Source organism: Leptopilina heterotoma, unplaced genomic scaffold, assembly GCF_015476425.1.
Source record: "Leptopilina heterotoma isolate Lh14 unplaced genomic scaffold, ASM1547642v1 Lhet_77, whole genome shotgun sequence".
NCBI lineage: Eukaryota > Metazoa > Arthropoda > Insecta > Hymenoptera > Figitidae > Leptopilina > Leptopilina heterotoma.
This window is the reverse complement of record NW_025111177.1, coordinates 268240-281022: the sequence shown is the minus strand read 5'-3', so window position 1 is coordinate 281022 and position 12783 is coordinate 268240. Positions and strand designations below refer to the sequence as shown.

The following is a 12783-nucleotide window of genomic DNA, read 5'->3' as shown; positions in this document are numbered from 1 at the left end:
TGCATTCTTCTGAAAAATTCTCTTATTTATAAAGATAATTGAATTTTCGCCAAGAAGTTTATTAAAAATTTTGAAAATAATATTGAATTATTGCGAAGAATTTTTATGAAAATTTTAGGAATTTGAATTCCTGCTAAAAATGTTGTTATTTTTTAATGGAATTGAATTTTTGAGAAGCATTATGTTATTTATGAAAAGATAATTGAACTCTTTTCAAGAATTTTGTTTGAAAGTTTTAAAAATAATTGAATTTCTGGGACGAATTTTGTTATTTTTGAAAATTGAAAATTCCTGCTAAAATTTTTGTTATTTTTGAAAATAATTGTATTTTTGCAAAGAATTTTGTTATTTATAATGATAATTGAATTCTCGCCAAGAATTGTATTATATTTTTCAATAATAATTGAATATCTGCGAAGAATTTTTTTGAAAATTATTGAAAATGGTTAAATTTCTGCGACAAAGTTTGTTATTTTTTGAAAATAATTGAATTTCTGGGAAAAATTTTGTTATTTTTGAAAATAATTGAATTTTTGCAAAGAATTTTATTATTTATGAAAATAATTGAAATTTTGCCAAGTATTTTATTAACATTTTTGAAAAGAATTGAATCTTCGGAAATTTTTTGAACATAATTAAATTTCTGCGAAGAATTTTTTATTACTTTTGGAAATAATTGACAATTGGACAATTTGGATTTATTTTTCGAATGATTAAAATAAGAGAAAATGTTCAAAAAAACAAAAAATAGTTTTCGATATGTGTCCAAGGCTTCACCTGATGTCTTATCCCTTACAGTTTAGAGATTCGAATTTCCGATCATTCCGGATGTTCCGACCGTTTTCATAATCGAGCGATAAGAGCGAGATGGAGAACGTGATAAGATTCATAAGAGGTTAGCACGAACGAGAAACTCGAACGTGACTTTATTTCATCGAAAGGATAACATTCAGGACGAGTGGGAATTTGGATTTTCTCAAAATATGGAACGTTGACAAAAAAATTTACCTCCAGATTGCTTGCTTCCTTCCCATTGAAATAACAAAAAAGTGTCTCGAAAAATTTTATTATCTAAAGTTCCCTTATTTTAGAAATGACATTTTTCCCTTCGATTTTTTATTTTCTTACAACTCTTCTACTTTTACCTTAAAAAAAAAATTTATTTGATCCAAACAAATTATGTCAATTTATAAATTTTTTTTTCACTAAAAAAATTTATTTTGGCCAAATTAAATAAATTATAATTTTTTTTTCACTTAAAGTTTGACTTGATCCAAATAAACCAAGCACTAATTTTTTGTTCACTAACAAAATTTATTTGATCCGAACAAAGTTTAATTAATAAACTGACAACTTGCATCTTACTCTCTAAATTTGAATTAGTAAATTTTTTTTTACTAATTTTAATTAGTGAATAGAATTGTAAACATTTTTGCTAATTTGAAATTTAGAGATTTTGTAAATATTAAGGACTTTCGTTTATTTCTCTTTTCATGTATACGAAAATCATTCAGTTTCATTATTCTTTAGAAAATTTCCATGTACAATAAACTGCGAGGGAATTTTATTTGGAAAATGAAATAATCGCATAAAAGGAGAATATTGGTCTCCTTGAGGATAATTCAGACTTTTATGAGAGTAGTATTGGGAAAAAGAGAAGAAGGTAAAATAACCGAAGAGTTACGATAATACAATGAATAGTCGATATCTTTCGACCTGGAAAGTACGATTTTAATCGAAGAATGTTATTAAACTGAATATTTTTTTATTCACCGTAAACCGTGAAAATAAAAAAAAAAACTTGACAGAAATCTTTTATATCGAAAAACAAAAATAGGAAGTGTAAATAAAAATTTATTTAAAAAAGTAATTAGTAATTTCTCCCTCATCAAAGATTTGATGAACAATTGAATTTTTTTTAAAAATAATTCAATTCTTGCGAAGAATTTAAATTAATTGAAATTCTGCAAAAGAAATTTATAAAATTTGTTGAGAATAATTGAATTGTTTTTTCATTAAAATTATTTTGAAAAAAATTGAATTCTTGCAGAGGATTAATAATTGAAATTCTGACAAGAAGTTTGTTGAAAATTTAAAAAATTCGAATTCTTTCGAGTAATTTATTAAAAATTGAAATTTTCTAAAATCTGTGACAACCCTGATACATTTTTTCTTTTTTTATATTTGATTTAATTTTCTTACAATTATATAAAATACAAACAATTTATTCCGATTAAAAAGGAAATTTTTATATAGAGAAAATGAATGAAACAATCTTTTATCAATTGAATTCCATGGGATTCTAATTTAAATGATACTCTCCTTTTGTTTGAACGAATTTCCGAGCAGGGATATTGTTGAACATCGAAACGTAACAATGCGCCCTTATCCGTGGCACAACAGTGGTACTTGGTCGAGGTACTAATTAAATTTTAAACATTTATTCGCATGAAAGGCAATAAATAGTTGAATTTCAACAATCTTCCGTGTCCAGACGAGAAGAGCGTTGGCCTTTATACGATTTATATTTATGATATTCGTATAAATTAATCAATTTGCATTTCCACTTTAGAAGCTCGTTTTCAATTTTTCTTCTTATCAATTCGTGTCCAGAAATTTATATATTGGAGACAAAAATCCATATTTAAAGTGTACTCAACACTTTACTAAGTAAATAATATTCACTAATACTAACGGAACTTTAATTTATCCCCGAAGAAGATTGTGATTAAAATTAATTGAATTGGTAAAAATATTTACTAAAATAAAATTTGCAAACTTTCAATTATTCTGAATTCTTTCCAAGAATTAAATTATTTTCAAAAAAATTTCTCGAAAGAATTCAATTATTCGTAAAATTTTCGACAAATTTCTTGTCAGAATTTCAATTATTTGCAAAACAATTTTAATGAAATATCAAAATTCAATTATTTTCAAAACAATTTTAAAAGAAAAATCAAAATTCAATTATTCTTAACAATTTTTGTAAATTTCTTTTGCAGAATTTCAATTATTTGGAATTCTTTGCTAGAATTCAATTATTCTTAAAAAAAATTTCTCGAAAAAATTCAATTATTCTTAAAACTTGATAAAATTTGCAGAATTTCAATTATTTTAAATTCTTCGCAAAGTTAAATTCGCAAAGTTAAATTCTTCCAGTAAAATTTCTCAAAAGAATTCAATTAATCTTAAAATTATTCCAAAATTCTTCTGCAGAGTTTCAAAATTATTTTCTCAATAAAATTTCTTGAATAAAAATATGAAAATATCTTCAAATTCAAATCTGTAGAATTCAATTTGAATTTTACATTCTTTAAAATTTTTAATTTAAATTTTAAAATAATTCAATTATAAAAATAATTGAATTTTTGAATCGAATTATATTAAATTTTCTGAAAATAATTCAATTCTTTCAAGAAATTTTATTAAAATTGCATTAAAAGTAATTTAATTCTTGCAAAAAAAAAAAAAATTTTTTAAAGAATTTTAGAAAATAATTGAATTGATTTAAAGAACTGAAAAACTGATGGGTAAAAAATAATTGAATTCCTATAAAAATAAATTAAATAAATTTAATTATTTCTAAAAATATCAATTTTTACCAGGAATTCAATTATTATAAAAAATTTTCATAAAAGTCTTCGTAGAAATTCAATTATTTCTTAAAATATTATTAATATTCTGACTAGAATTTAATCGTCATTATAAATACAAAAACTCTACAGAGAAATTAAATTATTTTTGAAAGTTTCATAAAATTCTTCACTGAAATTCAATTATTTTTGAAAACTTTTATAAAATTCTTGTCAAAAATTCAATTATCATTATAAATAACAAAATTCATCGCAGAAATTTAATTGTTATCAAAAATAACAAAATTTTGAGCTGGAATTCAATTATTTTTAAAAAATTTCATAAAATTCTTCACAGAAATTCAATTATTTTTGTAAATTTTATTAAAATTCAATTATCATTATAAATAACAAAATTCTTAGCAAAAATTCAATTATTATTGAAAATAAAAAATTTTTAGCAGGAATTCAATTATTTTAAAAATATTTATAAATTTCTTCACAGGAATTCAATTATTTTTGAAAATTTTAATAAAATTCTTGGAATAAATTCAATTATCATTATAAATAAAAAAATTCTTCGCAAAAATTCAATTATTATCAAAAATAATGTTTTCAGCAAGAATTCAATTATTTTGAAAAAATTCACATAAAATTATTCGCAGAAATTCAATTATTTTCATCAACTTTTTTAATAAAATTCTTCGAAACAATTCAATTATTTACAAAAACGTTAATAAACTTTGACTTAAAAATTGAATTATTTCTCAAAATTATAAAAATCCTTTGGAGGAATTCAGTTATTTTTCTTTAAAATTTCAGAAAAATTTCTTGGCAAAAGTCAATTATTCTTGAAAATTTAATTAAAATTCATCGAAAGAATTCAATTATTTAAAAATTTGTTCATAAAATTCTTTATGAAAATTCAGTTTGGAAAAACATTCAATTATTTATTTTTCTATTTAAATAATTTATTTCTAGTAGAATTTTCAAATAAAAATTGATTTAAAAATTAATTTCAGTTGAAATTTTAGATATTAATTGAATATTAAAAGCATTATATCGTGGATTTTTAGAAATAATTGAATTTCGAAAAGGTTTCAAATTAAAATCTTTGAAAATCTGAATTTTTCATACTATTAACAAACAATTCTGTAGAAATAATTTTTTTGAATAAGTTTAATTTAATTTATTTTTAAAATTATTTCAAGTTTTTATTTTCTAATGTTTATTTAATTGAAGAATTCCCGAAAAATCGAAATTTCACGTAAAATTGAATTGTACAAATGAATTTGAAAATTCTAAAATAATTTTGGTAAAAATTATTAAAAATAATTGATTTAAAGAAGAGTTTTAGTTAAAAATTTTGGAAAATAATAATTGAATTGAAATGATGAAAATAATTTTGAAGAAGTTGCAGTAACAATTTTTTTATAATAGAAAATAATTATTTTATCACTTGGTCATTTTTAATTATTATAAAACATGAAGAAATCAATGACTTCGAGTCGAAGATTCGGAGTCATTGATTTCTTTATGTTTTATAATAATATTTTTATAAATTGTTGAATTTTAAAAAGATTAGAATTCGATCATTTATTGAGTATCTAATAATTTTTAGAGTGAATCACAAATATTCTTTAGGTTCAGGGAAAAAGTCTAAATTTTTGGTCTTGAAATTGGGGAAAATTCCTTGAGAAATAGAATTAAATTTCTCTAGCAAATCTATTTTTTTTTTGTTTTTTTTTGAACTTGGTGACTTAATAAATTTTATTTTTCCATCGTGACCTTTATCCAAGCCAATCGACTAGATTCATTTTAGCTTCTAAAATTGTTTGTTCAGCACTCACTCGCTTATGTAAAAGTTGGATGCATTCTCGGACTCTCTGAATTTGTCTTAAATCGCCTCCACCTCGATCCACTTCTCTTCTCAGCGGACTGGTCACGCTTCTCTCGCCTGAAAACATTTCAATTTGTTTTATTCACTGAAAACACAAATTTTATCGATAAAACAATTCAAAGCTATTTTCAAATCCCCCCATTGGTGAAACCAACGAGAAAACTTCTCCCTTTCGGAAACTTAAGCAGAGCTTTAAGTACGCTCATTAACTTTTCTGAAAGGCAAATCTACTTCCCGGTATAGTATATAAGTTATTCATGAAAGGGAAAATTACTCGTGGGCTTTTAAATCAGCATTAGTTTAGACTATTGAAAATATATCCAGTGATATAGGAGAACAATTTTTTAACGTATGCTGAAAAAATTAATTATCGGCTATTGTTCTTTGTATAAAATTCTTATAAAGAATTCAATTATTTTCAAGAATAAAAAAATTTTCACAGAAATTCAATTTTTTTTTATCAATTTGAATAAATTTTTTGCGAAATTCAATTATTTTCATAAACAATAAAATTCTTCTCAGGAATTCAATTATTTTCAAAAATTTTAATAAAATGCTTGGCAAAATTTCAATTATCTCTATAAATAGCAAAATTCTTCGGCAAAATTCAATTATTTTAAAAAATAATAAAATTTTTCACAAAAATTCAATTATTTTTATCAATTTGAATAAATTTTTTTGCGAAATTCAATTATTTTCATAAATAATAAAATTCTTCTTAGAAATTCAATTATTTATAAAAAATGTTAATAAAATTTTTGGCAAAATTTCATTTATCTCTATAAATAGCAAAATTACTCGTCAAAATTCAATTATTTTCAAAAATAATAAAATTTTTATCAGGAATTCAATTATTTTTAACAATTTTAAAGAAATTCTTTAAAAAAATTCAATAATCTTGACAAATAACAAAATATTGTCCATAAATCCAATTATTTTCAAAAATTTTAATAAAATTCCTCTAAAAAATTCAATTTATTAAAAAAAAAAAAACAAAACTTTTATAGAGAATTCAATTATTTTTAAAATTTTTCACAAAAATTCAATTATTTTCAGCAATTTGAATAAAATTCTTTACAAAATTCAATTGTTTTCAAAAATTTTCAATAAAACTTCTTCACAAAAATTCCATTGTTTTTAAAAACTTTTAATAATCTTCTTGATAAGAATTCAATTATGTTCATAAATAACAGAATTCTTTACAGAAATTCAATTATTTTAAAAAATAACAAAATTTTTATCAGGAATAAATTTATTTCGAAAAATATTCATAAAATTCATCACTGAAATTCAATTATTTTCAGCAATTTCAATAAAATTCTTTGCAAAATTCAATTATTTTCATAAATAATGAAATTCTACTCAGGAATTCAATTACTTTCAAAAATTTTCAATAAAATTCTTGGCAAAATTTAAATTATCTTTATAAATAGCAAAAATGCAATTATTTTTAAAACTTTTAATAAAATTCTTTTAAAAAATTCAATTATTTTCAAAAAAATCTTCATAAACTTCTTCACAAAAATTCCATTGTTTTTTAAAACTTTTATTAATCTTCTTGATAAGAATTCAATTATCTTCATAAATAACAAGATTCATTACAGATATTCAATTATTTTTAAAAATAACAAAATTTTTATCAAGAATTAATTTATTTCAAAAAATTTTCATAAAATTCTTCACAGAAATTCAATTATTTTTAAAAATTTAAATAAAGTTCTTAGGAAAAATTGAATTTTTTCCAAGAATTTGATTAAAATTTTCAAAAATAATTAAATTTTGGTAAAGAATGTAATGAAAATTTTTGACAATAATTCAATTCCTGCTAAAAATGTTCAAATATTTTATAAATAATGAACATTATTTAATTTTCTAAAACGAATTTTATTGCTTATGAAAATAATTAAATCCTTGTAAAGATATTATTATTTGTGAAAATAATTGAATTATTACAAAGAAATTTATCAAAAAAATTAGTAAATTATTGAATTCCTATGGAATTTTTATTATTTATGCAAATAATTAAATGTTTGGGTAGAATTATATGAAATTTCTTTTTAAATAATTGAATTCCTGTTAAAAATTTTATTTTTTCTGAAAATAAATAAAGTCTTGAGAAAAATTTTCTTCAAAATTCTACTTTAAACAATTGATATCCTGTAAAATGTTTATTTATCTATGTAATTATATGTTTTCGTAGTATTTCATTAAAATTTTCTTAAATCATTGAATTCAGGAAAATTTTTGTGAAAATAATTGAAATTTTGCCAAGAATTGTATTTAAATTTTTGAAAATAATTGAATTTTGAATAAGAATTTTATTATTTATAATTTTATATTGATAATTGAAACTTTGACGCAAATTTTTTTAAAATAAACATAATTGAATTTCTGCAATTATTATTTGTAACTTCTCCAAATTTCACTTGTTTTTAGTGTTTTTAATTAAAATTTTTGTGTAAATCCATTATTTTCTTATAAATTCTAGAAATTTAATTTTTTCCCGCACTTTTAATAAAAATCTCTACTTTTTCTGGAATTTTCTGACCAATTCTTCTTTCCTTGATTTTTTCCCTTCTGAATTCCCTGACCTTTGGCAATCATGTCATAAAATTGGATTTATTTATTTATTTATTTATTTAACAATTTATATTTAATTGATTTAATTGATTTCGATTAATTGTTCGACAAAATTCCTATTGCACTCGATTGATATTTGCTATTTCTTATTGGTATAAATTTTTTTAAAATATAAAAAATGCTAAATAGGAATTATTATAAATTATCGCAAAGGGAAAAAAGAACGTTGGAATTTCTGGTTCTGAGATTGAAAATTGAAGACGAGTTGAGGGAGTGAGGGCATGGCAGAGGGTAGAGTAAGGAAATTAATGACATAGATCACATGTCGTTTTGTGAGCAATTTCTGCGAACAGAAATAGAAAGAAAGCTTAGCAGTAATGAATAATTCATTGCAGGGAATTGGACTTTGAGCATAATGGTTTTAGGCACTAGTCTTACTACGAGAAATGGCCCTCCCTATTGATTTTCTCCACATTACACTCGCAAAACATGAGCGGCAAACACGAATTTTCGTTTGCTTACGGATATACATGGTATAAAAGGGATTTCGTGGAACTCGACAACAATAAGTCACATAATAAACATTGGCGGTTGCACGAAACTGATTTTTTCACTATTCGACAAAAAAAAACCATAAAATCTAAAAAATTGAAATAAGTAAAATTTTTACTAACTCAATCAGTAACTTTATAGTTTCAACTAAAGAAGCAGCAGATCCTTAAATTTAACACCGACCGTAATTCCATTAATTACAAAAATTTTCATAAAATTCATCACAGAAATTCAATTATTTTCAAAAATTTTCATAAACTTCTCCGCTAGAATTCAATTAATTTTTCAAAAAATAAAATTCAATTTTCTTTATATATAACAAAATTTTTGAGCATAAATCAATTATTTTCATAAAGAATCAAATTCTTAGTAGAAATTAAATTATTTTCAACATTTTTTATAAAATTCTTTGCAAAAATTCAATTATTTTCGAAAAATAACAAAACTTTTAAAAAGAATTCAATTATATTTAAAAATTTTTTTAATATTGTTCACAAAAATTTCAATTATTTTTGAAAATTTAAATAAAATTCTTGGGAAAAATTCAATTATCATTATAAATAACATAATTTTTCGCAAAAGTTCAATTATTTTCCAAAATAACAAAATTTTATCAGGAATTCAATTAATTTTGAAAATTTTCATAAAGTTCTTCACTAAAATTCAATTATTTTCAAAACTTACCCAGGCGCGAAAGACCAATGCTGACGATGGATTGAAGATTTATTGAGCCTTGAACGCCCAGCCTGGGTAACCCAGTGTTGAAACAGTCTTTATACCACTGTCACTTAATGTTGATTCAGCATTGGACACCAATGTTCGTTCCATGCTCGATTCAAGACTCGGTCAATCTTCGTGAGTGAAGCTCGAACATCTGATCTTAGTTCAAGCCTGAATCAATCTTGACAGTTTATTTATTGACGTGTGCACTTAAAAATATTAAATATAAATATTTATAAATTAATTAATATTAAAATATTTTTTATGATAATTTTGTATACTATTTAAAAATTATTATTAATTATTATTATTATTAAGATATCAATTGGTAAATAAATATTAATATTTATTTAGTGTATATTATTTATATTAATTATTAATTTATTAATAATAATAATAATATTAATAATAATAATAATAATAATAATAATAATAATAATAATAATAATAATAATAATAATAATTATTATTATTATTATTATTATTATTATTATTATTATTATTATTATTATTATTATAAAAAAATATTAAATTAAAAATAAATATTAAATATTATTTTTTTATAATAATAATAATAATAATAATAATAATTATTATTATTATTAATTATATAAGATTTATATAAATAAAGTTAAATTATACATTATTATTTTTTTCTTGCACAGTGTCAAATAATTGTTTTCAAAGTTCAAGAGTTTCGTTTGTCTGAAAAATTTTTAGTGAAAAAAATGTTCCTTAGGGTGTAATAAATATTTATGCCTAGTAGTTTTACACTAGGATTAACTGTTTAGTAAATATGTATTATCAAAAAACTATTTTTTGTCAAACGCGTGCGATTAAACACAAATGACCTTGAGACTTTAGCATTGCCAACTTAAGAGTTTAACGTATGTGTTGAGTTGGTAATGCTGGAGTTTCAAGGTTATTTGTGTTTAGTCGCGCGCGTTTGACAGAAAATAGTTTTTTGATAATATTTACTAAACAGTTAATCCTAGTGTAAAACTACTAAGCATAAATATTTATTACTACCTAATGAACATTTTTTTCACTAATAATTTTTCAGATAAACGAAACTCTTAAACTTTGAAAATAATAATTTGACACTGAACAAGATAAAAAATAATATATATAATTTAACTTATAAAATTATCAGAAAAAATATTTTAATATTAAATAATTTATAAATATTTATAGATAATATTGTACAGTGCACACGGTAATAAAGAAACTGAATATTGTATCAAGATTGACCGAGTCTTGAATCGAGTCCCATGCTGAACAAATATTGAGTGACGCGCCGTATATACAGAATATACGGCGCTGGCATTGAAATAGTAGATTAGGCGAGGTGCCTTCCAGCCTTCTGTGGCCGAGCGGTTAAATGCGTGCGTTGAATACTTCCGGTATGCGTTAGGGGGGTGGGAGTCGTGAGTTCGATCCCACATGCGAGCGAATATTTTTCATTCTTTGTTTTAAGCGTTATATAAAATAATAAAATTGTGTGTTGTGTTGTGAATAAAAACTTGTGAACATGTTTGTAAATAGTGTTAAGAAGTCTGCTTAAAAATAGAGAAAAAAATGTATCGATTAACAGAAAAATTGTCTTTTTTTACTAAAATTATTTTTTTAATATTACTATTTCAAATGACATTTATTGTTAGTAATATATTATTTATATGAAAATAATATAATTATTATAATAGTAACTTATTTCCAAACAAACGCATATAACATGAATAAAAATATTATCAATAATATTCATTACTATTATAATAATAATAATAATTATTATTATTATTATTATTATTATTATTAATATTATTATTATATACAATTCATATATTCATATTATATTGAATGAGCGCGAGAGACGCGTAAATTTGGGAACAGTGGAAGCAGCCTTGTTTTAGTCCTGCATTATAGGGTTCCGCAGCATTGATTGAACATTGAACGCCAATCTACAACAAAGACTGGAGCGTCAGTCTTAAATAAGTGTTACATTATAGCTAGAAGCAACCTTCGTTCCGCCGTCCCACCAAGGCTTGATCAATGTTGACCAAGCCTCAACGAAGGTTCCGTAAAGCCTGAATCCAGCGTCAGTTCTCGCCTGGGTACAAATAAAGTTCTTGCGAAGAATTCAATTATCTTCATAAATAACAAAATCCTTCGCAAAAATTCAATTATTTTCAAAAATAACAAAATTTTTAGCAGAAATTCAATTATTATCAAAAATTTTATAAAAATCTTCCCAGAAATTCAATTATTTTTGTAAATTTTATTAAAATTCTTGGCAAGAATTCAATTAATATTATAAGTATCAAAATTCTTGAGAAAAATTCAATTATTTTTTCAAAAAATAAAATTCTTGAGAAAAATTCAATTATTTTTTCAAAAAATAATATTCATTGCAAAATTCAATTATCTTCATAATTATCAATATTGATGACTCGATTTCAATTATTTACTAAAGTAATGAAACTTTTTTCAAAAATTCAATTATTTTCAAAAAAATGTTAGACATTCTCGTCAAGAATTCAATTATATCTTTAATAACAAAATTCTTCGCAATAATTCAATTATTTTCAAAAATAACAAAACTTTTAGCAGAAATTCAATTACTATCAAAAATTTTATAAAAATCTTCCCAGAAATTCAATTATTTTTGTAAATTTTATTAAAATTCTTGGCAAGAATTCAATTATTATTATAAGTATCAAAATTCTTTCAGAAATTCAATTAGTTTTGAAAATTTTAATAAAATTCTTGAGAAAAATTCAATTATTTTTTCAAAAAATAAAATTCATTGCAAAATTCAATTATTTTTATAATTATCAATATTGATGACAAGATTTCAATTATTTACTAAAGTAATGAAACTTTTTTCAAAATTTCATTTATTTTTAAAAAATGTTAGACATTCTCGTCAAGAATTCAATTATATCTTTAATAACAAAATTTTTCGCCAAAATTCAATTATTTTCAAAGATTTTAATAGAATTTTTTTGTAAATTTCAATTATTTACAAATAATTTCACGCAATTCTTTGAAAGAATTCAATTATCTTCATACAAAATCAGAATTCTTCCCATAAATTCAATTATTTTCAAAAATTTTCATAAATATTTCCTTGTTTTTAAAAACTTTTAATAATATTCATGACAAGAATTCAATTTTCTTTAAATATATAACAAAATTTTTCAGTATAAATCAATTATTTTCATAAAGAACAAAATTTTTAGTAGAAATTGAATTATTTAAAAAATTTTTTATAAAATTCTTTGCAAGAATTCAATTATTTTCGAAAATAATAAAATTTTTATCAGGAATTAAAGAATTTTAAAAAATTTTCATGAAACTCTTCGCAGAAATTCAATTATTTTCAAAACATACAAATAAAGTTCTTGTCAAGAATTCAATTATCTTCATAAATATCAGAATTATTTCCAAAAATTCAATTAT

General features: G+C 21.8%; 1 protein-coding gene across 4 annotated transcripts in view; it reads right to left on the bottom strand.

Annotated features, from left to right (window-relative positions):
• LOC122510889 overlaps positions 1-12783 on the bottom strand; it is a 300548-nt gene that overhangs the window by 41220 nt on the left and 246545 nt on the right. For all 4 annotated transcript variants that reach the window (XR_006302471.1, XM_043625837.1, XM_043625836.1 and 1 more), the window contains exon 13: positions 5423-5529. Coding sequence is in view for 3 of the 4 variants with exons in the window: in XM_043625837.1 (XP_043481772.1) it covers positions 5423-5529 (107 nt within the window). In the remaining variant the exon portion in view is untranslated. The remainder of the gene's footprint in view (positions 1-5422; positions 5530-12783) is intronic.